Source organism: Erythrolamprus reginae, chromosome Z (genome assembly GCF_031021105.1).
Source record: "Erythrolamprus reginae isolate rEryReg1 chromosome Z, rEryReg1.hap1, whole genome shotgun sequence".
In the NCBI taxonomy this organism is placed as follows: Eukaryota; Metazoa; Chordata; class Lepidosauria; order Squamata; family Dipsadidae; genus Erythrolamprus; species Erythrolamprus reginae.
In genome coordinates, this window is record NC_091963.1 from 100,454,397 (window position 1) to 100,478,685 (window position 24,289).

A 24,289-nucleotide genomic window follows, 5' to 3' on the forward strand; every position below is an offset into this window, starting at 1 on the left:
AAAAATGCTAAAGATCACTTCAATATTTCTAGTTTGTTAGTACTGCCATCTCTTGGCAGTTTATAATATTACAGTCATTATGTTTCATTCTGCCCTTGTAGAATTTCTTACTTCATAACAAGCTAACACTTTTATTCATTTGTTTACATCATCTGTAATAATGAGAAGACATCAGCAAACATCACTGGTTGGGTGGGGCTACATTCAGTGTGTAAGATTCACTCAAGTTTTCACTCTCTTTTGGAGAGTAAAAAGATGTGTCTCATACTCAGAAAAATATTGTACAGTAGAACCCCGACTTACGAGACTAATTGGTTCCGGAAGGAGGCTCGTAAGTCGGAACGCTCGTATGACGAAACATTGTTTCCCATAGGAAACAATGTAAAGTCAATTAATCCGTGCAACAACAAAAAAAACCCGCTGCCGCCGAACGCGGAAGTTAGCGTTCGGCTTCAGGAGACAGCTGCGAAGCGGTGCGGGTGTTTTAAAACGTCGCAGCCCCCCAGGCCGGCTGCGACGTTTTAAAACACGCGCGCCGCTTCGCAGCTGTCTCCTGAAGCCGAACGCGGAAGTTCGGCTTCAGGAGACAGCTGCGAAGCGGCGCGCGTGTTTTAAAACGTCGCAGCCGGCCTGGGGGGCTTGCCAGCACCCCCCCGAACCCCCCAGGCCGGCTGCAACCTTTTAAAACACGCGGGATACGAGCGCCAAGGAGCTGTCTCCTGAAGCCGAACGCGGAAGTTAGCGTTCGGCTTCAGGAGACAGCTCCTTGGCGCTCGTATCCCGAATGTGAGCTCGGGAGGCGAACAAAAATGTCGCTCCCCTCCCAGCTCTTATCTCGAGTAGCTCGTAAGTAGAGCTGCTCGTATGTCGAGGTTCCACTGTATTTGTATTTGTTGTTGTACAAAGGGTGGGGGATTTTTTGCTGAAAACTCCTAAGTAAATCCCAGTTTCTGGCTCAAAATGCCATAAAACACAGTCTTGTGACCTTGCAAATCATGGTAAATGCAGTTTGCTTGCCATGTGCCCAAAATGCCAACAATGTGACCAGGGTGAAGGTTGTCTGGCCATTGAAACTTTGAATCCAGGTCAAAAATAGCCCTGTGGAGGTCTATCATAACTTTGAATGGTCACTAAATGACCAGTCATAAGTTGTGGACTACCTGAGAGCTCAGATAATAAAATACAGAGTCCAGATAATAAAATACATTCATGGGTTGAGACAACAATAACAACAACAAAAGATCTCAGGGCATGTGGGAGAAATTATTTTGCTATACTGAAGCAAAATTCCATAAAATGTTCAGTCCAAATAAATTCTTTCCTTGTCAGGGTTAAACATGGTGGGTACAGGAGCCAGGAAACAATAACAGTTCTTATATTTGCAGGAAAACTCAGTTGTGAATAGCATGAAATGGTATTTGTAAAATCAGTATGGCACATACCATAGTCAATACTCAAGGTAGTTTTGCTACTACTGTATTTTTAAATGTTTCCATTTAAGAAAAAGAAAATAGTTGAATCAGACAGAAAAATACATGTAAAGTTTTATAAACAAAGTGCCTGAAAGATTAGGAGACAAACTTGATAATGAGATCTTTACTTAATAAGTATATATGACACATACACTGGAAAGGCAGCCAAATTTGTCTTGTGGTTAAGAAAACCACACCCACAGTGACTTCTCTTTGTGTGTTCTTTTTGCCTGTCCTTTGTGTTATGCAGGAAAATGCCCAGCAACTTATCCAATAGTCCATTATAGGGAACTGCCAAACATTCTTTCCTTTTCTAATCTCCCCAGCTGGCAGTACTTTTTCTTTTAGCCCCGAATGTTACAAATTTGCTCTCCAGAATTTCTAATGCTGCTGGATTTCACAACATTCTACCATGTTTAGGAAAAATCTAGTCATGGATTTTCTTGGCATGCTGCAAATGGAGGTGAAGTCCATTGAGAGAAAGCAAAGTTAGTTACATTTATTCCTGAAATGGCTGGAATTTGTCTCTCTTAAAATCTTAACAACAAAAACAAAAATGTCTAAACCAATTCTTAAAATATGGGAAAGATACAGAATGGGAGTTGATCTATAATTTAGAATAGTCCTTTTCAAACTTAGCAACTTTAAGATCTGTGGTCTTCAAATGGAAATCCAAACATCTTAAAATTGCTAAGTTTTTAAAATATTGGTTTAGACTCACAGGGGTGGGGAACAATATAGCTCTTTTATGTCTTATGGATTTAAACTCCCAGAACTCCTGAGCCAGCCAGGAATTCTGGGAGTTGAAGTCCACAAGTCTTATCACCTCTGGTTTGGGGAAAGGGGGAGTGTTAAGTCCCTCTACTAAAGAAGCTGGAGAAGGTTTAGTGGCTTCCGCTCTTTATTGGTCAAAGCGAGAAAACATCAGCAAGGTCCTGCTATAGGCAGGGAGCCCCTTAAATCAGGAGCCAGTCAGGGAGCCCCTTAAATAGGGAGCCCCTTAAATAGGGTGCCAGTCAGATTTAACTGCTTGAGTTCCTGGTCAGACTGGAGTGAAAACCTCCAAGCTTCTCAGGTCATAACAGGGAGTATGGATTTGCAAATACAAAATAGAGAAGTCATACTGATAGGAAAAAAGCTGCAAGTAAAAAAATCTGTGTCAATTGACTCTGATAATCTTTTGCTGTTATTTTCAGGTAAAAGTGAGGTGTAGATTTTCCACCTTCTATCAGAAAAATATTGTGTATGAAGCAGGAAATTTCAACTTTAAACACCGATTAAGAGTCATTCATCTGAAATCAATGCTGCTGGCAATTTCAGCTATGATATCAGTATTACTATTCACAACATAATCTCCCCATCATAATCAGTCTGAAAAACTCTGGTTAATTGCACCAGCTTTTTTGCCAGATGGGCTCTTTTTCTATTTATATTTTAAGATTGACCAAGCACAATCCTCCTGACAAGATTCTGCAGGGCACACAAGAAAATATACAAGGCAGATGGGATCTTGCCAAATATAGAGGAGAATAATGCAAATTCAAGATTTAAACCTGCAAAAAATAGGAATGGAACTTGAGAGACCTGGATGAGCTGACATTGAGAACTCCTACTCCTCTTTCTCCTCCTACTCCTCCATTCTACTACTGAAAAGTTGTGAAAGCATACTGTATGTAGCAGTTGTACAAAATTACAACAGACCTTTTGACTGGATATTACAATAACAATTTGTAATTTAATAAATTAAGAAGGCAGATGTAAAATAAGAGGCAACTCTTAAAATGTTACCAAGATAAATTGAAAAGTAGAGAAGTATTGATGAAACAAAATTATAAATATAGACTGGTGGATCTATCTACAAATTTCAACAAGGTATAAAAAAGATTCAGAAGGGGCAGGTATTGACAGTCAAACTCAACAATTAGACAAATTATTAACAGGCCCAGAGGAAAAAATAATATCAAAAATCTATAAATACCTAATAGAATATGAAAAACACGAGGAAATAGTCAAAGAACCGATGATCGCTGAAAAACATTGGTCGTAATATTTATCTGGCGACATGGGAACAAATTTGGAAGAGAAATACTAAAATGACTAAATCAACAATAAAGAGAATCAATACAAAATGTTATATCGGTGACAATTAGCATTGAAAAGATTGGCTCAGATATACCCAAATTACAATCAGTTATGCTGAAAGTGTAAAAAAGAACCGGGCACCTTCTTCCATCAATGGTGGTTATGCCCCGAAGCGAAAAAATATTGGATACAACTTAGAAAGTGGTTACAAGAAATAACTAATGTTGAAATTGAATGTACTCCAGAGTTCTTTTTATTAGGCATTATTAGTAACTTATGAGAAAAATATCAAATATCTGATGTTACACATTATAACAGCTGCAAGAATAGTCTATGCAAAAAAAAAAATGGAAAAATCCACAGATCCTCAGCGACAAGGATTTAATCGGGAAAATCTATGAATGTGCAGAAATGGAACTGAACAATTCAAAGGACTCGGATTACGATGCTATTTGGATGAACTGGTACAATTGGATACAAAAAAGAAACATAAATCAACAATAAGAGATAGGATGTCATAAATGTAAAAATGTGAATATATGGATGTTATCGCACCTGAAAACAATAGAAAGTATTATGTAAATATTAAAAATAAAATAAAAATATTTGAAAAAAAAGTTTCCAAGAGTGAATATTGGATTCTGCAGACTAAGTGATTTGTCTCACTATTTGATACTTTATTCCCACTAGCAGTGGCATCCCAAGAGTAATGCCTTGCTTGATGCATAAGCCATGGCTATCTTCTTCTTTTTCCATGTTTTATTTGTTTTATTTATATAAAATATGTTTTATTTATATAAAATATAAAAAATTCAATTTCCATCAAACTACTGTCTTTAGGCAATCATAATTCATCACAATAATATTAGTACTATAATAACAATATTTAACATCTACTTCAACAAATCTCCATTTTAGCATTTATCCTTTATATTTTCCACATTTCTAACTTCTGTTTCTATTGTTTAACTATTGGTAAAGTAGGTCCAGAAGGGGGCATAGCCAACATCTCAGTGATATGGGCTTTTCCTGGGCTCTGCAGGGAACCCAGACTCCAGCTTTTAGGAGACGTGGAACTGAAACAGAACCAAAGCAGACCTGCCCTGGAGGGGCAGTGAAGAAGCACCAGTCAGAGGTTTGGGGGAGCTTGCAACCCCCCCCAAAAGCTAGCACCATCCTCTCAGCCAATAACTGAAGGAACACCTCTGTCACCATAGCTGGGTCGGCCACAATTGGATTGACTGAATGGAGAGATTGTGGATTGCCTGAGTGAGAAGATCTAAGTGTTTGGGCTGAAGAGAGATGAAGAAGAACTGAGCTGGGTGAGTGTTTGGCCGATTTAATGATAAAGAAGAAAACTTAAAAGAAATTAAAAGAGGCATCAAAATGGAGTGAACGGCTAACTAGCAATTGGAAATCCGGAGAGGGGCAGCATATAAGTCCAAATAATAAGTAAGTAAGTATGTAAGTAAATAAGTAAGTAAGTAAGTAAATAAATAAATACCATAGATAGTTTAAAAGAACAGGTTCTTTTATGAAGGATCAAGTCTAAAAGCCTGAACTTGACAATAATTTTATAATTGGATTTGATGGGAGTTAAAGAGACTGAAAAAGAATAAGAATTCTTTCTTAAAAAATTATAAGTTACAAGTCGATTTAAAATAAAAATAAAATGCAGTTTCTTATTTTGGAGGCGGGGAGAAAGAACTTTTTGAGTAGTGACATCGCCATCTGCTGGGTAAAAGAAAATATTGCAATTGATTGTGGAAATTTTTGCATTTGGACTGCTGGAAATTGACCTTCCTCGTGAGATAACTAGAAGCTTGAAAGAACTTTATGGTTACTGTTTTGGTGAAAGAAGATAAGAATTTTGGATTTGATTGGATGAAAATATAAAGGGATTATATGGATTTAAGATTACTTTGTGAATTGTGAACTTGACAACATGGAAGCGTATACTGTATTTTTAAAGAAAGAAAAGAAATCTGGAAAAAAACCACTTATTGGTACAAAAACAAATGAAAGAAAAAGAAAAGTTAAGAGAAGGGGCTGGAAAGGGGAAATTTATAAGAAGTCGAATTTGTGAGAGACCAAAAGAGCATGGATGATTGAAGGCTGAATGTTATAGGATTTTTATTATTGTGCTATATTTAACCATGTTACTAATAGGTGTATAAGTATATACAAGTAATAAAGATAATTATCTCGTTAAGATGTTTATGTTACATGTTGGTTAGAATTAAATTTTGATGTTTTTCATAAGATTTGTTTTTATTATGAGATTTGCATTAGTTATAAATTTGATTCAATGTTGAAAAAGATTGTAGATATTATTGGAATATTATAAGAGTTGCATAATTATTATTTTTAAAGGTCTTTATATAAGATTATATAATCTACAGGTTGGTTTGAATCAAGTTTTGATGAATAAAGATAAAAAGAGAAATGAAATAGATTACAGTAACTTAATTGTTGGAAAGGATATAAAATTTTGAATAAATATCACCATATGCTATAAGATGTTTCTATATAAGATTTGTATAATTCATAAATTTGATTTAATATGGATAAGGATTCAGATAATTATTGATATTGTTGGAATGTTACAAGATTTGTATAATTATTATCTTTAAAAGTCTCTATATAAGATTATATAATTGGCAAATGGGTTTTTTTGTTATGGAGATTCTAGAATGTTATTAACCAATGGATGGAAAGGTAGAGATAAGACTAGATTTTTAAAAAAAGAAAACAAAGTTGGAAATGAGATACAAAATGGGGAAAGATATTAGAAATTTAGGGCATTCAGAAATGGCAGAATAAAAAATAAAAAAAATAAGTTAAGATATAAATAGAGGAAAAGGAGGAACCTGGCCTAAAAGAGTAGAAGAGCTAATTAATAAGTCTGGAAGATAAGCAATAGTGAATAATTATAATTTTTTTAAAAAATTAAAGGTGATCGACTCAGGTGACAAAAATAGGAGGTAAGTAGGCAGCATTAGACAATAGTAGATATACCTAGAAGAACATATTATATCTATAAATATGAATAAAGGGAAGTTATAAATGTAGGAATAGCACCGATGTTGGAATGAAGTCGGGGTTTGAGATTGCTCACCTGTTAACCACATAATGGATTAGGATGAAAGTACTCAGAGAAGGAAAAGGAGGAGGAAGTACAAAGGAAAGGGAGAGAGGTAGGAGAGAAATAGGTAAGAGAGGGGGGGAGAGAAAGAAGGTAGAGGGAATAGAGGGAGCCAGTCCAGCAATCTTTGTAGCATTGTAGTTGCAAAGTTTGTTGGCCCAGCTTCCCTGTTCCTGCCAGCCAATACCAGCCGATAAAAGTTGCAGGTATGGCAGAGACTGTGGGCACCAGCTTGGCAAGCTTTGCAGCCGTATTGCTACAAAGATTGCCGGCCGCCTTTCCCTCTTCCTCCTGAGTCTACGGAAAGGGGTGGCATACAAATCTAAATAATAATAATAATAATAATAATAATAATAATAATAATAATAATAATAATAAAGGATCAGTACAGAAAAACTGTAAACAAGCAAAACTACTGTGGGACTACATCCTTTTGGAAAGCATTGCTCCCACAGGGGGAGAGAGGGAGAGAGGAAATGAAAGGAAGAAGGATGAGGATGCTGCATCAGTGGGGAAGCTTGGAGGTTAAACGAGGAGGGGAGAGGTGCTCTCCCACTTCTTCTTTAGCAACCTCCCTTCCCGCTTGGAGGTTAAAGGAGGAGGGAAAGTCAAAGCCCTCCCTCTTCTTCTTCAGCAGTCTTCCCCCCCATCCCAAGTATCCCATCTGCCTCATCCCCATGGCTCTGCTTTTGGCAAAGAAATATTTCACAAGAAGAGTCCTTCACTCCTCTTCTCACAACAAAATATCTTACTCCGCCAGACTTGAAATTCTTGGTTTAGACAACTTACAACTCCGTCGTCTCTGTTCCGAAATCATATACCAAAATTTCCTGCCTGTTAACTTCACCTTCAACCGCAACAGCACACGAGCACAAAATCGATAAATGTCAACCGCTCCAAACTTGACTGCAAAAAAATACGACTTCAGCAACAGAGTAATCAACGCCTGGAACGCACTACCTGATTCTGTGGTTTCTACTCCTAATCCCAAAACCTTTAGCCTTAGACTATCTACAATTGACCTCTCCCGCTTTATAAGAGGGTGTGCATAAGCGCACCACTGTGCCTACCGTCCCTGTCCTATTGTCTTCTTTTGTTACTTTTTATCATTTAGTTATCTAATGTTTTATTTGTACAAATTGCCACCCTATAATTGTTTGAAAAAATATAAATAAATAAATAAATAAATAATGAAAGAAAGAAAGAAAAAAAAGAAAAGAAAAGGAGGAGGGGAGGGGAGAAATTCCTGGGCACGAGAGAAGAAGCCCCATGGATCAGCCTCTGCGTTAAACCCCCTGTGGACATTAGTGAGAGGAAATGCATTAGGAGCCTTTAAGTTCTTCAGGTGCCTTGCCCCCCCTCCCATTCCCTTCCCTTCCTTCCCCTCCCCTCTCTTTGATGAGCCCTGGTAAGTCGTTCGCTCACTTGGTGGCACCAATTTTCGGGAAATGAAACGGATTCAGGTGCATGTGAGATTAGAACTATCCAGACTTTTGCACATGCCTAGCTTGATTTGGGACAGGGAGGTGGGCGGGGGGAGCTGCGCCTGGTTTGGTTGTTTCCTCCTGATCTTCTAGCATTTAAAGATGTTTTTTGGGTGCGGGGGAGAGTTGCGGGGCCAAGTGTCTCTTTGGGGGCTTCTCTTTAAACATATATTTGGACTTTCAAATCCCTTACATTTTATGTGAAGGATATCTTGAGAATCTTTAATGTTTTGCAGGGACCTCGTTCCATTCCCCTCCTCATTATGCATTTATTTTATTTACTTATTTCAACATTTTTAAGCCATCCCAACTTGGATGCTGTGTCACTGTGTCTCTATAATATAAAAGCCCTTCATGGAATAGGACCAGATTATCTCCAAGACCGCCTTCTGCAGCACGAATCCCAGCGACCGGCGAGGTCCCACAGGGTTGGCCTCCTTAGGGTCCCGTCGGCCAAGTAATGTCGGCTGGCAGGACCTAAGGGAAGAGCCTTCTCTGTGGGAGCCCCAACCCTCTCGAATCAGCCCCCCCCCATAGATTCGCACTGCCCCCACCCTCCTCGCCTTCCGAAAGAGCTTAAAAACTCATCTTTGCTGCCAGGCATGGGACTTTTAAATCTTCCCCCTGACCAATGAATGTTTAAGTATGAGTGTTGAATGATTGGTTTGATAGGTTTTCCTTTTTTAATTAAATTAAATGGTTGTTTTAATGTAGTATTAATTCAATTCAATTTATTAGATTTGTATGCCGCCCCTCTCCGAAGACTCGGGGTGGCTCACAACAATAATAAAAACAATATAACAGTGAACAAATCTAATATTAAAAGAAAAGATATATAAAACCCCAACAATTAAAACCATACAACACATACATACCAAACATAAAATATAAAAGCCTGGGGGAGTGTCTCAGTTTCCCCCATGCCTGGCGATATAGGTGGGTCTTGAGTAATTTGCGAAAGACAAGGAGGGTGGGGGCTGTTCTAATCTCCGGGGAGAGTTGATTCCAAAGGGCCGGGACCGCCACAGAGAAGCTCTTCCCCTGGGGCCCGCCAAACGACATTAATTGGATTCATATTATTGTTTTGTTTCTTGTATATGCTGTGAGCAGCCCCGAGTCCTCGGAGAGGGGTGGCATACAAATCCAATAAAATAAATAATATAACACAGAATGAAAGGAGCATTGTACATTTTAGGTGAGTTGATTCCATTGTGGGAAAGGAAGGGAAAAGAGGAAAGAAGAAGGGAAAGGAACAAAGGAAAGGAGGAGGAGAGGAAAGAAAAGAAGGAGGAAAGGAATGGAACAGGGGAAAAGAAAGGAAAGTTAAGGAAAGGAAAATGGGAGGGGAGGGACTACAGCTAAGCTCTGGAATATGAGACTGACTTTTCCACCAACATCAGCAAGCCACTGTCAGTCTGCCCATCTTAATTTTCCTTCACTCAGATTGACCAAGCTTCTTGAGAGAACACAAAAGCGATTCTCAGGCTGTGTGCCTGGAGCAGGCACTTTCTCTCAGGCCTTATAGAAGCAGACAGGTAGGCCTGAAAGGTGGGGTTTAGTATTATGAATTTGGTGGTCCCTGAGATCCAAAGGTTTGGAGACCCCTGGTCTATCACAGTCTTGGGTAAAACAACTGATCCATTTCCTCATTTCAGCGGTCCATGAAAGTATATCTATAGTATGTAGATAATAAAGTTATAAAAAGGCGAACAACATCTTTAAAGATCTATAGATACCTTGAGGCTGTATGTGACAAGGAATTGTTGTGAGGGGAGGGGCCAGGCGAGGCACTCCTTGATGTGAGTGACATTGAGTTGGCCACACCCACCTGGTCACATGCTGGCAAGCCACCCACACCTAGTCACATGACTGGCAAGCAACCCACACCTGGTCACATGACTGGCAAGCCACACTCACAAAATAAGCCATGCCCACATAGTGGTAGTAAAAAATTTAGGAACCCTCCCTTGAACCAAGTATTTATTTTTCCCCCCCAATATTTTTTAGCTTTTGGACATGTCCATATATGGTAATATGAGCCAGGTGTTTGATTGCACTTCCAACATTTAATGGATCTATCTTTTTACATTTTTGCCTGTCTTGGTGGTGCACAATGCCATCTATAGAACGTTTTATACAATTTTTCATTATATGCAGCTGACATAACCAATTTAACATTTCTATCCCACAGTTTCTGCCATTTATCCAGTTCTATTGCATATCCCAATTTATATTTTCTTTATCAATTTTTTATCAGTTCCAAAGCCATGGCTATCTTCTATGGACTTCATTTAAAAATCTTGATTTAAAGAAAAAATATTGGCCTATTTCAAGTATTTTATTTCACTGGTTTTTTTTCTCCTTTTCTGTTTCTCAAGCTTGAGTTGAGAAATTTGCCTTCTCACTAAAATGACATTTTTTTCAGGCATCATATCCCCGGTTCATCGTAATTACTCCACTGTATTATTCTCCCTCTTCTTGAAATGGAGGACAAGAAAAAGCCAAGATATTATGGAAGGAATGCACACAAGACTGACCACAGATTGTGGGGGACACCTGAGGGAGAAAGGGATTTAGAAAGGGAAACTAGAAAGAATTTTTTTTAAAAAAAGATCGCAGTTCAGTGCTGGTGTTCTGGATGACAATCATAGAACAGCAGAGGAGAAGACTAATATGATTTAAGAGTAGGTATCTTTTAGGCAGTTTAAAGTGAAAATGCTGGAATATTCTATCAATCAAGTTTTATGGCTTTACCTATCCTTTGTTGAAAAACACTTGCTTCATAAGAGCCAAAGGATGTGAGTTCTAAATTTGATTGGCCTCCACCCACTTAAAATTTTAAGTATCTCTGGCTTATAACACTGAGCAGGAACACTTGTGATCTTAACCAATAGCAGTTCTGGTCTTTAATTTCCTTAAATTAAACACCTGGGGAGAAGGAAGATAAAGGGAAGGGAGAACCCTTAATCCTTCAGTACTGTATACCATTAGGCCCAAGCCATTTCTGGAGGTGAGTACTGCATTGCTGGAAGGAAGGGATTAATTCTTTTGTTTAAATCACTAGATGCCTCTCTTTTCTCTTCCAGTGGTTTTGGAGTAGCTTTAGTTTGAATCAGACCACATGGGGCTTCACTCTGGTATTATGGGTATTAAAGCTAGGATAAAACAGACCAGATGAAATCAGAAAAAAATGGTCCTTGAATGACTGCCATAAGCCTTTTCTTTACCAATATTGACTATTTCTAAACAACTTGAATTTAAATATTTTTTAAAAAAATTGCTACAATAAATACTGGTAATGACTTTTCAACTCAAGAATGAAATTTCATAAATACAATATTTACAAAACCTCTTTACACACAAGCGCCAACATATTGCAGTAGAAATATAAGAGCTAGTGTCTTGCCTTGTTATGTCCTTTAATCTCACATAATCCAATAGAAGAGAATTTGGCACTTTCTAGATAATACTGCTTCTTATCCTGGCTGCTATTAAGCTCAGAAAAATGCATGTTCTAACAGGCCAGGAAAAACCACTACTTGCTTTAAAAAAGACTCCACTTCTTTTTTGAATTATTTTAAGGTCAAATCCATCCAAATTCTACATAGTGGCTTCATGTAATATTTTTTTCTCCTTGGTTAAAACAGCCACTTAGAAAGGTATCTTGCTAAAGAGATTGTGGGAGGAAAGCCATGATGTTTTGCAATGGCAAAAAATTGGGGGAAATATTTTTCAGCCAACAAACTTTATTAAAAGACATAAACTCTCATAATCTACAGCTCAGTTGCCTAGAGTGGATTAAAGCAGCACTTTTCAAACTGCGTAACTTTAAGGTGTTAAAGTTACCAGTGTTGCTATCTTAAAGTTGCTAAAATGCAGGGCAAAATTAATTGAAGATTTTAAACTGGAGTAAAGTCGGAGGAAACAGACAATGTCAGGTTATGTAGGTGCAAATTACATGTGAGATATGTTAGCATAGGTCATTGTATTTGTTGAAGCCACAGCCGAGACTTTCTGATGCCAGATCTGCCATTTTTCATTCTGTGCTTCTAAACAGACATTTTGAAGTCTGCTTTATTGATAAGCTATTAATGAGTTGCTATCCAAGTTTATTACTTTTGTTGCAGCCATTAACTGAATACAGCTTCCCCCATTGACTTTGGGACAGCAGACTTGATCACTTGACCCTGGGATACTGCAAGTATCCCAAGTGCTCAAATTGTGACCATGGGGATGCTGTGATGGTCATAACTGCATGGACTCATAAGTAACTTTTTTCAACATTGTTGTAATTTTTGAGTCACTAAATAAATTATTGTAAGTTAAAGACTATCGGTATCACTGAGGGAGAAGTTGCTGAATTTACATATGCAATTACAGAAGGTTTCAGCAAACACTATAGGCTTTTAATACATTATAATGCCAAATTGACAAAGTACTTGCCATCTGTAATACATTTGTAAAACAATAGGAGGGGAATGGCTGCTCTGCTATTTATTATTCTTACCACTGGATGGCAGCAAAGACTACAGAGGAAAATTAAGCAAAAAAAAAAAAAAGACGGAAAGAGAAAATGGAAGTGAAAGGAAACTAGGTTCCCTGTGATGTCATCCATACTGTTTTCTTGGCCGAGTTATAGGAATGATTTGGTTGTTCTGGGATATTTTTTGATTTCCTTGCTTAACTTTCAGTCTTGGTATTTTCTTGCAGGCTTCCACTGGGGGTAACCAGGAAAATTATCAACAATATCTAGCAGCCAACAAACTGTTCAACATTTATCCAGGTTAACCTTTATCCAGGTTCTAATTGGTGGGGGAGGCAGGGGGAGGCAAGCAAACATCATATACAAATTTCTGTACTATTATGTGTGTGCGTGTGCGTGTATGCGCGTGTGAAGGAGAGCTTGGCTCTACTCAACCTGCCAACCTTCCTTCCATTGAAGACCTGTTTTCTGCACGAGTCAAAGAGGGCGGGGAAAATATTTACTGACCCCTCACATCCTGGACACAAACTGTTTCAACTCCTACCCTCAAAATATCGCTACAGAGCACTGCACACCAAGACAACTAGACACAATAACAGTTTTTTCCGAACGCCATGACTCTACTAAACAAATAATTCCCTCAACACTGTCAGACTTTTTACTAAATCTGCACTTCTATTCTACTAGTTTTTCTCATCATTCCTATCACCCATTTCCTCCCATGTTGACTGTATGACTGTAACTTGTTGCTTATATCCTAAGATATTTATTAATATTGCTTCTTCATTGCCTATTTGACCCCTATGACAATCATTAAGTGTTGTACCACATGATTCTTGACAAATGTATCTTTTCTTTTATGTACGCTGAGAGCATATGCACCAAGACAAATTCCTTGTGTGTCCAATCACACTTGGCCAATAAAATTCTATTCTTCTATTCTACTCCATTCAGCCAACCTCTACATGAAGATTAAGAAATCTATGCCCCTCTGCAGTTCTTGGATGCCAGCACTATTTATCTGCTGAATGCCCAAATCTTTCTGCATCCCGAAAGGCATTTGAAGGTCGATGCTTCAGTGTGTTCGTTTTGGGGATTGTCTCCAATCTATAGCCATTTCTGTTCCTCATAGGGAGAGATGTTCACAGGAATATTAAGAAAAGATCAGAGTAGCGTTTGTGACCATGAGATCAAAGTCTTGCCCTTTTGTTACAAGCAATGTGAGAAAAGCTACATTATGTAGATATAGCTACCAGCCCACCTATTTTGATCCTCCCTGTGGAGCAGTGGTGGGTTTCAACTTTTTTTAAACTAAAAGTTCTTTGGGTGGGGTGTGGCTTGGTGAGCGTGATAGGGGAAGGATACTGCAAAACCTCCATTCCCACTCCAGGGAAAGGTTCCTGCAAAATCCCCACTTCCTCCCAATCAACTGGGTCACAGGAAGCAGAGAACAGATGAGGCAGGGACAGTCACAGTGATGGGCTACCAACATTTTTACTACCACACTGTGGGCGTGGCTTATGCATTTTCTTTCAACATCTTTCAGTGCAAATTAGGTGCTCTGGGGTGGAGCTCCATTTTCGCTACCCCTTTGCATTCCCCCCTCTGTCCGGGCAGTAGCCCACCCCTGGGCAGTCAAGTGTGGTATTTACTGGTTCTCCAAACTACTAAAAATTTCTGCTACTGGTTCTCCAGAACTGGTTAGAACCTGCTGAAGCCCACCTCTGCTGTGGGTACCCCCAATAGCTAAAATTCTCTATTAGCCTAACATTTAAAGGTTTTGGGAAGGGCTGTAATAAAATGTTTTTGGTTTGCAAATGCTCACTGATTTCTCATTAAATCCTTGGGAAGTGGATGAAAATGACAGCAAAATTGAGTAAATAGCATATTTGATTGATTTTGGGAGCATTAATGGGAATGCAAAAATGGGTGAATGTATGCTATTTATGCTAAGCTATAGGATATTTTATTTTGCATCTACTTTATTTATTATGTTTAAGAACTGCTCACCTCTTTCACAGAGGAACTCTATAGTGGACAATAAAATATAAAAAAGCAGAGAAACTGCATATAAAATGTAAAAGAGGAAAAGAATGCTTTAAATTAATTAAAAGACAGGAGGAGTATTTTCAGGGTGGGTGCTATGGATTCATGCTTTTCTGTGTGTCCCAAGCAATGCCACAAAACCATATTTTTACACCTTTCCAGAAGTTTGTGTTTTTACAAAAGAAAAATGGCACTCCCTGCCTAAGTTGCTAAACAATACCCTACTTTAGACTAAAGTGAGCTTTAGTTTGTTGGTCAGCATATAAAGGGAACTTAGCCATTATTTTAGCATGTTGTATGGAATTGGCCTTTATGTAAAGAAATACAATGGTTTATGTTTGGGCATAATGTGTGCTAGACTATCACTGTTCTGCAGAATTGGATGGCAACCAAGTGATCAATGAAGCTGATTTTGGCTGTCAATGTGTGTTTTTCGCGGTATTTCAATCCAGATCTGGTAGCATGAATGTTAGTTAAACAAATATTTTGTTAATGCATTTCTAGGACTTAGTTTTTTGTGAATCCAGCCTGTTTAGTGTTATCTATTATGTAAGGGAACGCTTGTCCTGCCACAAGCAGATACAGTATTTGAACAGTTCCTTTTTACTTGGTAGTCACAAGAGGTGTAATACATTTTTTGATCACTTGGTGGCATTATTTTCAGAGTAAACAACATAGTCTTTGGCATTTCTGAAACTCAACAGATTTACCATGGCATAAGCTGTTTTCTTGTATATTGTTGCTATTTTATTCATAAAGGTTAACAATATGATCAGTTGGCACACAGATAGCTAACATTTCATGTCAACTAGAGAGGAAGAACAATTTCCTTCTTTGACTAAAAGCCTGTGTTTCTAGTCAATTGCCTACTTTAGACCTGTAGCCTCAATCATTATTGTGGCTGAAATTAATATTCAGTGGAAACTTGACTATTTAGGAACATTTAATGTTTCAAAAACAGGATTCAGCTATAATGCACTCTGTGCAGTTTTGTTCAAGAAAAAAACCATGCCTTTCCCACATTTTCATCATGTCCTCTCCACTTTATTGTGGTCTTCATTTTACAGTATATCTTCTTGAACTGAAAATACTGAATTTTCTTTAGAACTGACCAGTGCCACAGATCTCCTTGTTGTGTTTTGCTGTATAAGATATTGTTAAGCCTCTTATATACGCTTTAGCTGTGTCCCATAAATTCTGTGGAGTAGTGTCTGAAGTTTTATTAATTTCTGCAGTGTCATTCCTGCATCTTTAACATTGTTGGAATCTTGTTAAGGTTTTTGAGATCACTCAAAAATGCTTGAGCCAACTCAAGCACTTTTATAAAGACAGGTCCCTTCGGTTCTTCTCTGAGCCCAAAAAACAACTAACAGTCTTGCCTGAATTAGGCAAAGGCTGCAGCACTCTTTTACTGTGATTACAGTATTTAAAAATAGTAATATTCGATGACCAAGTACATAGTACTGTATATGTATGAGTTACTGTATGTGGTAATTGTGTCAACCTTCACAAATTGTGCTACAGGTCTGTTCGTAGCTTAGTACGTTATGTAGAGTGAAGTATATCCTGTGTTATTCTAAACATTGTGGTTGTAAACCATGATTTATGGATTAATATGCTGTATGCCTACAGCCAAGCATGTTATATTTAATGAAAGGTTTAAAACTAATCCTGGCTTAACATGATCTGCAAGTTTAGTCATTCTTGCCATTTTCTAAGCATGAGTTTGGTGTAATGTTAAGCCCATTGATAGTGGTCTTTGTCCCAATGGCCATAGCCCCCTCGTTTTTTTCCTTAGTGACATCAGCTGTTTTTGAATTAAAGTTTGGGAATGATGTTAAAGAGACCCAGCATTTTGAGTGGCTCTTGGCAGTTGGCCCAGGATTTAGCCTAGGCTAGTTAGCTGAGGAATGACTCTGGTTTGACAGCAACTAAACAATGTCGTTTGGCGGGACCCAGGGGAAGAGCCTTCTCTGTGGCGGCCCCGGCCCTCTGGAACCAACTCCCTCCAGAGATTAGAATTGCCCCCACCCTCCTTGCCTTTCATAAGCTCCTTAAAACCCACCTCTGCCATCAGGCATGGGGGAACTGAGATGTTCTTTCCCCCTGGGCCTCTACAGTTTATGCATGGTATGTTTGTATGTATGTTTGGTTTTATAAATAAGGGTTTTTAGTTGTTTTATTATTGGATTGCTATATATTGTTTTTATCACTGTTGTTAGCCGCCCCAAGTCCATGGAGAGGGGCGGCATCTAAATCAAATAAATCAAATAAATAAATCAAATAAATAAATAAATAAATAAACAAACAAACAAATAAATAAATAAATAAATTATATCCTTCATCTTTGTGAGATTGAGGTGAGATATACTCTACATATACTCTTCTGAATGCTTCTAAAGTCCAATTTTATTAATGGTTTGTTTGTTTGTTTCTTTACTTGTTATTCTTAGAGGAGCACAAAAAACTGGACATACTTCTATCCCTTAAAACTATTTTTCTCCACAACTCTGAAGCAATTTGGGTTGCTGGGCCTGGGCCAGAGGCAGGCAAAGTTGACTCTTCTATGACTTGTGGACTTCAACTCCCAGAATTCCTGAGCTAATCATGCCAGCTCAGGAATTCTGGGAGTTGGAAATCCACATGTCATAGAAGAACCAACTTTGCCTACTCCTGGTCTGGGCCAAAGCCACAGAAGGGGGCTTCTGTGGCTGTGGGTGAGTGTGATATAGAGATTTGAGACTCTCCCATTCTGTCCCCATGTTTTTATTACAGCAACATGTTGGTTGCCATTTTTTTAAAAAGCCAATACAAATTTGAGCATGTTTTTCTACCTGGGATAATTATTTGGCATTAAACATTCCATTGCTGGTTGATTTAATGAATTATTTGAATTATTTTAAAATGAATTATTTAACTCTCCAGTGATCTTCCCCAGTGTTTTATCATGGGAGGATGTAAAATGTTTTATGGCAATAGTTATTTGAGGGTTAAACCTCCCAAGGAAAAACTAGAATGCTTTTTAGAGCTTGCCAAGGCACTCTTTTGTTATATATATTTTTATTGGCCATGTGTGATTGTACACCCAAGGAATTTGTCTTCAGTGCATATGCTCTCAGAACCTGCTCCTGAAAATAGTTGCTCAGCTGACAGTTATTCTTTGCATAAGTTCTGGGTCACAATGTAGTTTGTCTACAAAGATTGAAAGTGAATTCCCTCCATTATTTTTTATTAATTATGAGCAGGACAAAATACCAAGACTTAGCGGATGCATAACGCTCGGAACAGCAGTCCCAGGGTTCAGCTCAATCTGGCTTAATAAAGGACACGCGAAGTGGTATTCAAAAAGGAGCCCGGGTTGCTAGTTGAAGCATTAGAACAGGGGTCCCCAAACTTGGCAACTCTAAGGCTTGTGGATTTCAACTCCCAGAATTCTCCAGGCAAGTCTTAAAGTCGCCAACTTTGGACGACCTCTGCATTAGAATTTACAGAGAATCCTTTCAGCGGATTAAAAACGCTCCCGTGGAAGGAAAACCGACTCTCTCCGGGCCACCAATCCGGCGTTTCGCCCTGCATCCGCGCGGGGGCGCGCTCCAGCAGTTGGAGCGGAAGGGAGGGAGGGTGATGAGCTCAAGCCGGGAGCCCTGGTGCCATTTTGCAGCGCTGTGTCGGTCTCCGCCGGGGGTCGCCCTGCTTTGCAGGCACGCTGCGGCTACGGTGAGACGAGGAGTAAGAGAGGCGGAGGCGGAGCTAGGCGGGCTTAGCGAGCGCCGTCTAGTCGGGGTTAAGGCGAGCGGCGCGCTGAATCAGCCGGCAAAGCAGCTGAGGCGGTGCCGAAGAAGGCTGCTCACCAGCCGGTCGGGGCTCCGGCACCCTTCTCGGGAGGGAGGGACGGGCCAGTCCAGGGGGGCACCATTGGGGACGGCGCTCCGGCCGTCGGGCAAGCAGGCATCCTCCCTGTGCCGCTGCAGCACCGGACGAACCTCTGCGTATATCTCCTCCTTTGATTCGGCGGAGCCGGGCTGGGGAAGTTGGACGACGGCCTCGCACCCGCCTCTCTGCCGCCTCTCCGCAGCCCCCAAAGCAGAGCTGGTCCTGCTGCAGGACCCTGGACAGAAACCACGGTGCCCCGAGGGCACGCGGTGCGGTGGGTACCCAGGGGGACACCTCGGCACGGAGGGGGGGGGACGGAGGAGGGGGAGGGCAGGCGCCATCGCGTCCTTTGGGGAGGGGGAGGCGGGGGGAATGCAGCAACATTGCGGCGGGAGGGAGGACGTGCGCCCGGAGGTGGTGGTGGTAGTGGAGGGGGAGAAGCAAAGCTTGGATGGAGTGAAGAAAGGCGATTTGATGAAAGAGAAGTATTTATCCTCTTAAAGGTGCTGCTGTTTTTAGCTATTCGGTAGGCAGGCAGGAGTGGGGGGAAATCATGGTGGGCGTTTAATTAAGAACATGGATGACTGATCTTTCTCTCCCTCTGTCTTGACATGCATATGGACGGAAAGAGACCTTTTATTTTAGAGAGATGAAGAAGCATCTGACATCTTCCTCGATAAATCAATTGTTCCACAAGGTGCTAGGAGATTCTTTTGTCTTGCTGCAGCCGACTAACATGGCTTCCTCTCTTGAAAGCATCCCTGACACATTTTATACAGCCATATACACTTGCCAGCATAACGTTGGACCAAGGGGTCGATCTGTATCCTTCCTCTCTAAAGATACCTAGCTTTCGCCTTCGGCTTTTGTGCAGTAGTAGTAATGTAGGCCATTTATAGAAAAGGAAACCAGCAAGTTTTTGATGTGTGTGTGTGAGTGAGTGTGTCTGTGTATCAGAGATACATTCCTACAAGGCTTTGAGCTTGAAATTTAATGTCCCATTTTGCAGAGCATTCTTTGCATGTGTCCAAATCAGGTGGACACGTTCTCTCTCCCCCCCCCCCTTTGACTTCTCCCCCTTCCCAGAACAGTTTAATTTGGAAGGGAAAAATGGAGTAAAGTAATAATAAAGATAACAATGCTCTTAGTGATGAATATAATTGAATGGAGTTAGTATTTTGCTACAAAACAACAACCCCAGCCTGGGCTTATTGGAATTGTTTTTGCCTTTGGTAGGTAACTTCTGAATCCAAGCTTTTTGAGGCAGTGACGGAAAAGAGAGCCAGCAGGGTTGAAGCAGAGACCCCTGTGCCCTAGTGGTGACAGCACCCAGCTCTGCCCACCTTGCTCTGCTGCCTGTGCACCATGGGCACTGTCTTGAGCCTTTCGCCCAGCTACCGGAAAGCCACCCTCTCTGAGGATGGTTCGACCACAGTGGGCCATTATACTGCAGTCCAGAACAGTAAGAATGCCAAGGATAAGAGCCTGAAGCGCCACTCTATCATTTCAGTGCTGCCTTGGAAACGCATCGCAGCTGTATCTGCCAAAAAGAAAAACTCCAAGAAGGTGCAGCCCAACAGCAGTTATCAGAACAACATCACCCACCTCAACAATGAGAATCTAAAGAAATCTCTCTCCTGTGCTAATCTCTCCACCTTCGCCCAGAACCAGGGCGGCCAGCCTACAGCTCCAAATCACCAGGTTTCCAGCTCCAAGGGCACAGTTTCTTCTGTCAAGAAAACCCCCCACCCCAGCTGCAACTCATCCGGCACCCCCAAAAGGGTCCTTGTCCAGGCCTCAACCAGCGAGCTGCTAAGATGCTTGGGGGCATTCCTTTGCAGACGCTGCTACAGGCTGAAACACCTTTCCCCCACTGACCCAGTACTGTGGCTTAGAAGTGTGGACCGATCTCTCCTTCTGCAAGGCTGGCAAGACCAAGGCTTCGTCACTCCAGCCAACGTGGTCTTTTTGTACATGCTTTGCCGGGATGTCATTTCATCTGAAGTCGCCACGGACCATGACCTTCAGGCTGTCTTACTCACCTGCCTCTATCTCTCCTATTCCTATATGGGCAATGAGATCTCCTACCCTCTCAAACCCTTTCTGGTAGAGAGCTGTAAAGAGGCGTTTTGGGATCGTTGCCTCTCCATCATCAACCTCATGAGCCCCAAAATGTTGCAAATCAATGCTGACCCACACTATTTCACTCAGGTCTTTGCTGACCTGAAGAATGAGAGCAGCCAGGAAGAGAAGAACAGGCTGCTCGTTGGCCTGGATCGGTGAGCTAAAATTCCCCTCATTCACCCTTTCATTTAATCTTGTTTTTGTGTTATGTTTCTTTTTTTCCATACAAGCCAGGACAACATAGGTAAGACTGGACAGGCCTGAAAGAAATCAGCCATCTACCGCTGGTCTCTACCATTATTATATTGGCTTCTGTCAATCAAAACTGACAAGAAATGAAATGGTTTGATTTTCAGTTTTTCTGCATGTGCTGGATATGGCTTCTTTTCCAGATTGTAAATCAGGAGAGGGCAAAATAGAGTGGAAAACCCAGCACCACAATACAGGATCATGTGATCCCTTTCTCCTTTTGTGTGTCCTAAACACTTTGTGAATTGGGGTGAACTAGCTTGCACAGTGGAAGGCAGTGGAGGAACCTATTTACAATTCTTAAGAAGATAAAGACCAAATCTAATAGATGTTCTAGCACCTGCTACTCTAGAAAAGAGATCCAAGGATGGATTTTTAAAAATAGTAATTTAAATATTACTTTGTTACACCAGTTTCAACAAGATGACATCATTTCAGTACTGGCCTTTAAAAGGGACTTATTCCACGGCATTGTGATTATATTGAGAAACAGAAGTGGGTAAGGAAAAGTCAGAGAATATACAAAGAGACACACCTCATTTTTGTGTATGATACTGCCACTTGTACCCATTTCATTCGGGGCTTTTCACCTAGGCTCTGTAGGTTTTCTCTAAGTATCAGTATCAAAAGGTGAATATGAGACTTGACAATCTATTGTAGAAGCCACAATATTGGAAGGGAGGTGAGATTTCAAAATAATCCCAGGCAATAGGTACTAGCTGATATTGATTTGTGGCAAGCAATGTATGTTAATATTTGACTGGCCAAAAATGGCTAATTCTTTTGTGGGGCGTTCGCATAATATAACTTTGCTGTTCCACGCAGTTGACTTTCAGTCCCTTGAGATTTTTCTGAGCATCTGCAATAAAGTTCCCCAATTCAATTATTTATTGAAAAATGCTAGGCTTATGCTATTAAATGTAGGACATGGTGCTGAATTTCATTGTAGAAATAATTTTCCTTTTGCAGGCCCAGCCAATACAGTTCATGTGCATTTAGCCAACCAAAACTCTTCATACTTTATAAAAAATAGTAACAGCCACAATAAGCAGAACAAGGAAATATACTGAATAATAATAAAAGATTTCCCTTCTATGATAACGTTGAGGACTGTGGGGGAAGATAAGCCTGAAGCAGATACAAAATATTCAGATATTTTGAATATTTTGTAGAATAATATTGCAGAAGGTTCTTTTGGACCACAAATCTGTTCCCATGCTTGGAGACATTCTCTTCCACCTTGTAGACTTACAATGAAATATGAGAATCTAAGAATTTAAATATTTTTCCCCACACAGAACATCTAAATATTTGACTGTTAAATTTTGATGCTTGGATATTTATTTTGTTTATTTCTCTAGTTCCTAAACAATATGTAAAGGTTAAAATACTCTAATCTTCAGGGATAATCGTAACTATATACAAAGAAAGCGTAGTGGAAAGACTGAATTTCCCTCAGTTACTAATAAGATGTATTAAATGTCAATAGTCCAGATCTAAGGTTCTGTGGAAGATGTGAACTTTTTGAATGGAGGTAATCTTCTTCACTATTTTAAGTTCTCACAAGCTGGGCAGTTAAATAGTGTAAAGGCAATAATACTCTGAGGTAAAAGAAGGCTGTGGATAAAAGGATATTCTAGAAAGTTCTCCTAATGCTACTGGTGAGGATGCTGGCATTCCAGCAGAAAGTCGGAGGGAGAACTATATTGTGTCTTTAAATAGGGTAGCTTGCAATTAATTTAGAAAACAGCAAAGCACTATTAAAAATACAGAGGAACATAAAAGCTGTGAAATCTGAAAAGGCCAAAGCTAAGAGGTTGAAGTGGACTGGAACCAAATGCATATATTGTGATGATTAAGCAACTGCTGGGTTTGTTCAGCAGGTCTTTCCACTGCCTCAAAAGCTAGGCCAAAATCTGAGCCATTAAGCAGTGAGATACTGTTAAGCTTGCTGCTGAGTTTGTAAAGGAAAACTGAGCCTTAGCATCAAAGAGGAAGGGAATACTCTTCTAACGTTCTCCCCTGCAAACCATTTGCTTCTCTGTAATGGGTGGCATCTATCATCATATCAGTCTCCCTTGGAGACCCCAGTTTCTCATTCAGCATTATGGCTGAGTTCTGGAATACTTTACAGTAGTGGCTCAGACAAAATTCTGGAATGGGTTTGAAGACATCCTTCCCCTGGTTATTCAAAACGATAGCAAATCTTCTTGCCCTTCCTCTCCTTTTTAATAAAGACTATATAATAAAGGTAAATCACAGTTGTACTCATATGGATATGAAAGCTTAAAGCTGCAATCCTTTGCATGTTTACATGAAATAGGTTGCATTCAAGGAATACGACTTATTTCTGAGTAGGTGTGCTTAAGATTGCGCTGCATGGGAAGCAAATGTGACTTGGTGGTATAATTGATGTACAAAACTATCTTGGCTTGAACCTATATATTTACTGTTTTATAGTGGGGGGAAAACTGACGTACTTGAGCAATGACTGAGACTTTAATATGCTGCTGTATGAAATGAATCATTTCAGAACAAAATCTATGCTTATGGCGAGAGAAAAAAGAAAACCTAATCTTTTCTGTCATTCCATTATTGCTTTACAGTAATACTGTGCATGCCAAAAGCAGCATTGTGACTTTTGACAGCAGGAGAAACTTTAGAAGAATTGATTGTAAAATGAAAAAAAAAATCACAATAACTCACCATGCACAAATTTCAAGCAGATTTACTGCTTTCTTTCATACTTTCATTTTTTGAAATCAATGTATTTCATCTCAAGACTTCTAGATATTTTCTGATATTAATTGTACACAGTTATTAATGTTTAGCGCTGTTCTAAACTATTTTTTTCAAAGGAAAAAACACAAGAAAATAGTGTGCCATTTTTTTTCCACTTGAACATTTTTTTTTAACATATTGAAAGTGGGAGAAAAGAAAACAGGTTCTGTTAAATTCTATATGTCTATGTATGTTTAAAGTTTTTTGGATATTTTTTTTTAGTGTGCAATCCCTTCTGTAGATATTTGTTGACCAAAATTGGTATTATTGCTTATTATTACTTAATTTATAAATGGTTTTTTGTATGTATGTGTACTATAGTGTGTTTCTAAATATGAGATTTCTAAATATGACAAGACTGTCAAAGAGCTGTGTGTGCCTGTAACTTAATGCCTCCCTATTTTTATTTATTTTTGTACTGTGCTGATTAAAAATAAAATGCACTGACCATTCATGACACAAATTATTTTCAGAGGAATTTTTTAAAAGCTTCTGTCTATGGTGGGAAGATGACAAAACAGTGGTAAATAATGTAGCTTTGGGGAAACAA

General features: G+C 39.6%; 1 protein-coding gene across 2 annotated transcripts; it reads left to right on the forward strand.

The window, feature by feature from the left end:
• The first annotated feature begins 10,977 nt into the window (after positions 1–10,977).
• Positions 10,978–24,202, forward strand: CDK5R1 (cyclin dependent kinase 5 regulatory subunit 1). 2 transcript variants are annotated; one of them, XM_070727988.1, is made up of 3 exons: positions 10,978–11,193; positions 12,894–12,966; positions 19,822–24,202. In XM_070727988.1, the coding sequence occupies exon 3, from the start codon at positions 19,951–19,953 to the stop codon at positions 20,866–20,868; it is 918 nt and encodes a 305-aa protein (XP_070584089.1). In that variant the 5' UTR covers positions 10,978–11,193; positions 12,894–12,966; positions 19,822–19,950; the 3' UTR covers positions 20,869–24,202. The 2 variants fall into 2 exon arrangements, with proteins under 2 accessions (XP_070584089.1, XP_070584090.1); XM_070727989.1 differs by lacking the exons at positions 10,978–11,193; positions 12,894–12,966 and adding an exon at positions 18,448–18,859.
• Positions 24,203–24,289: the final 87 nt, after the last annotated feature.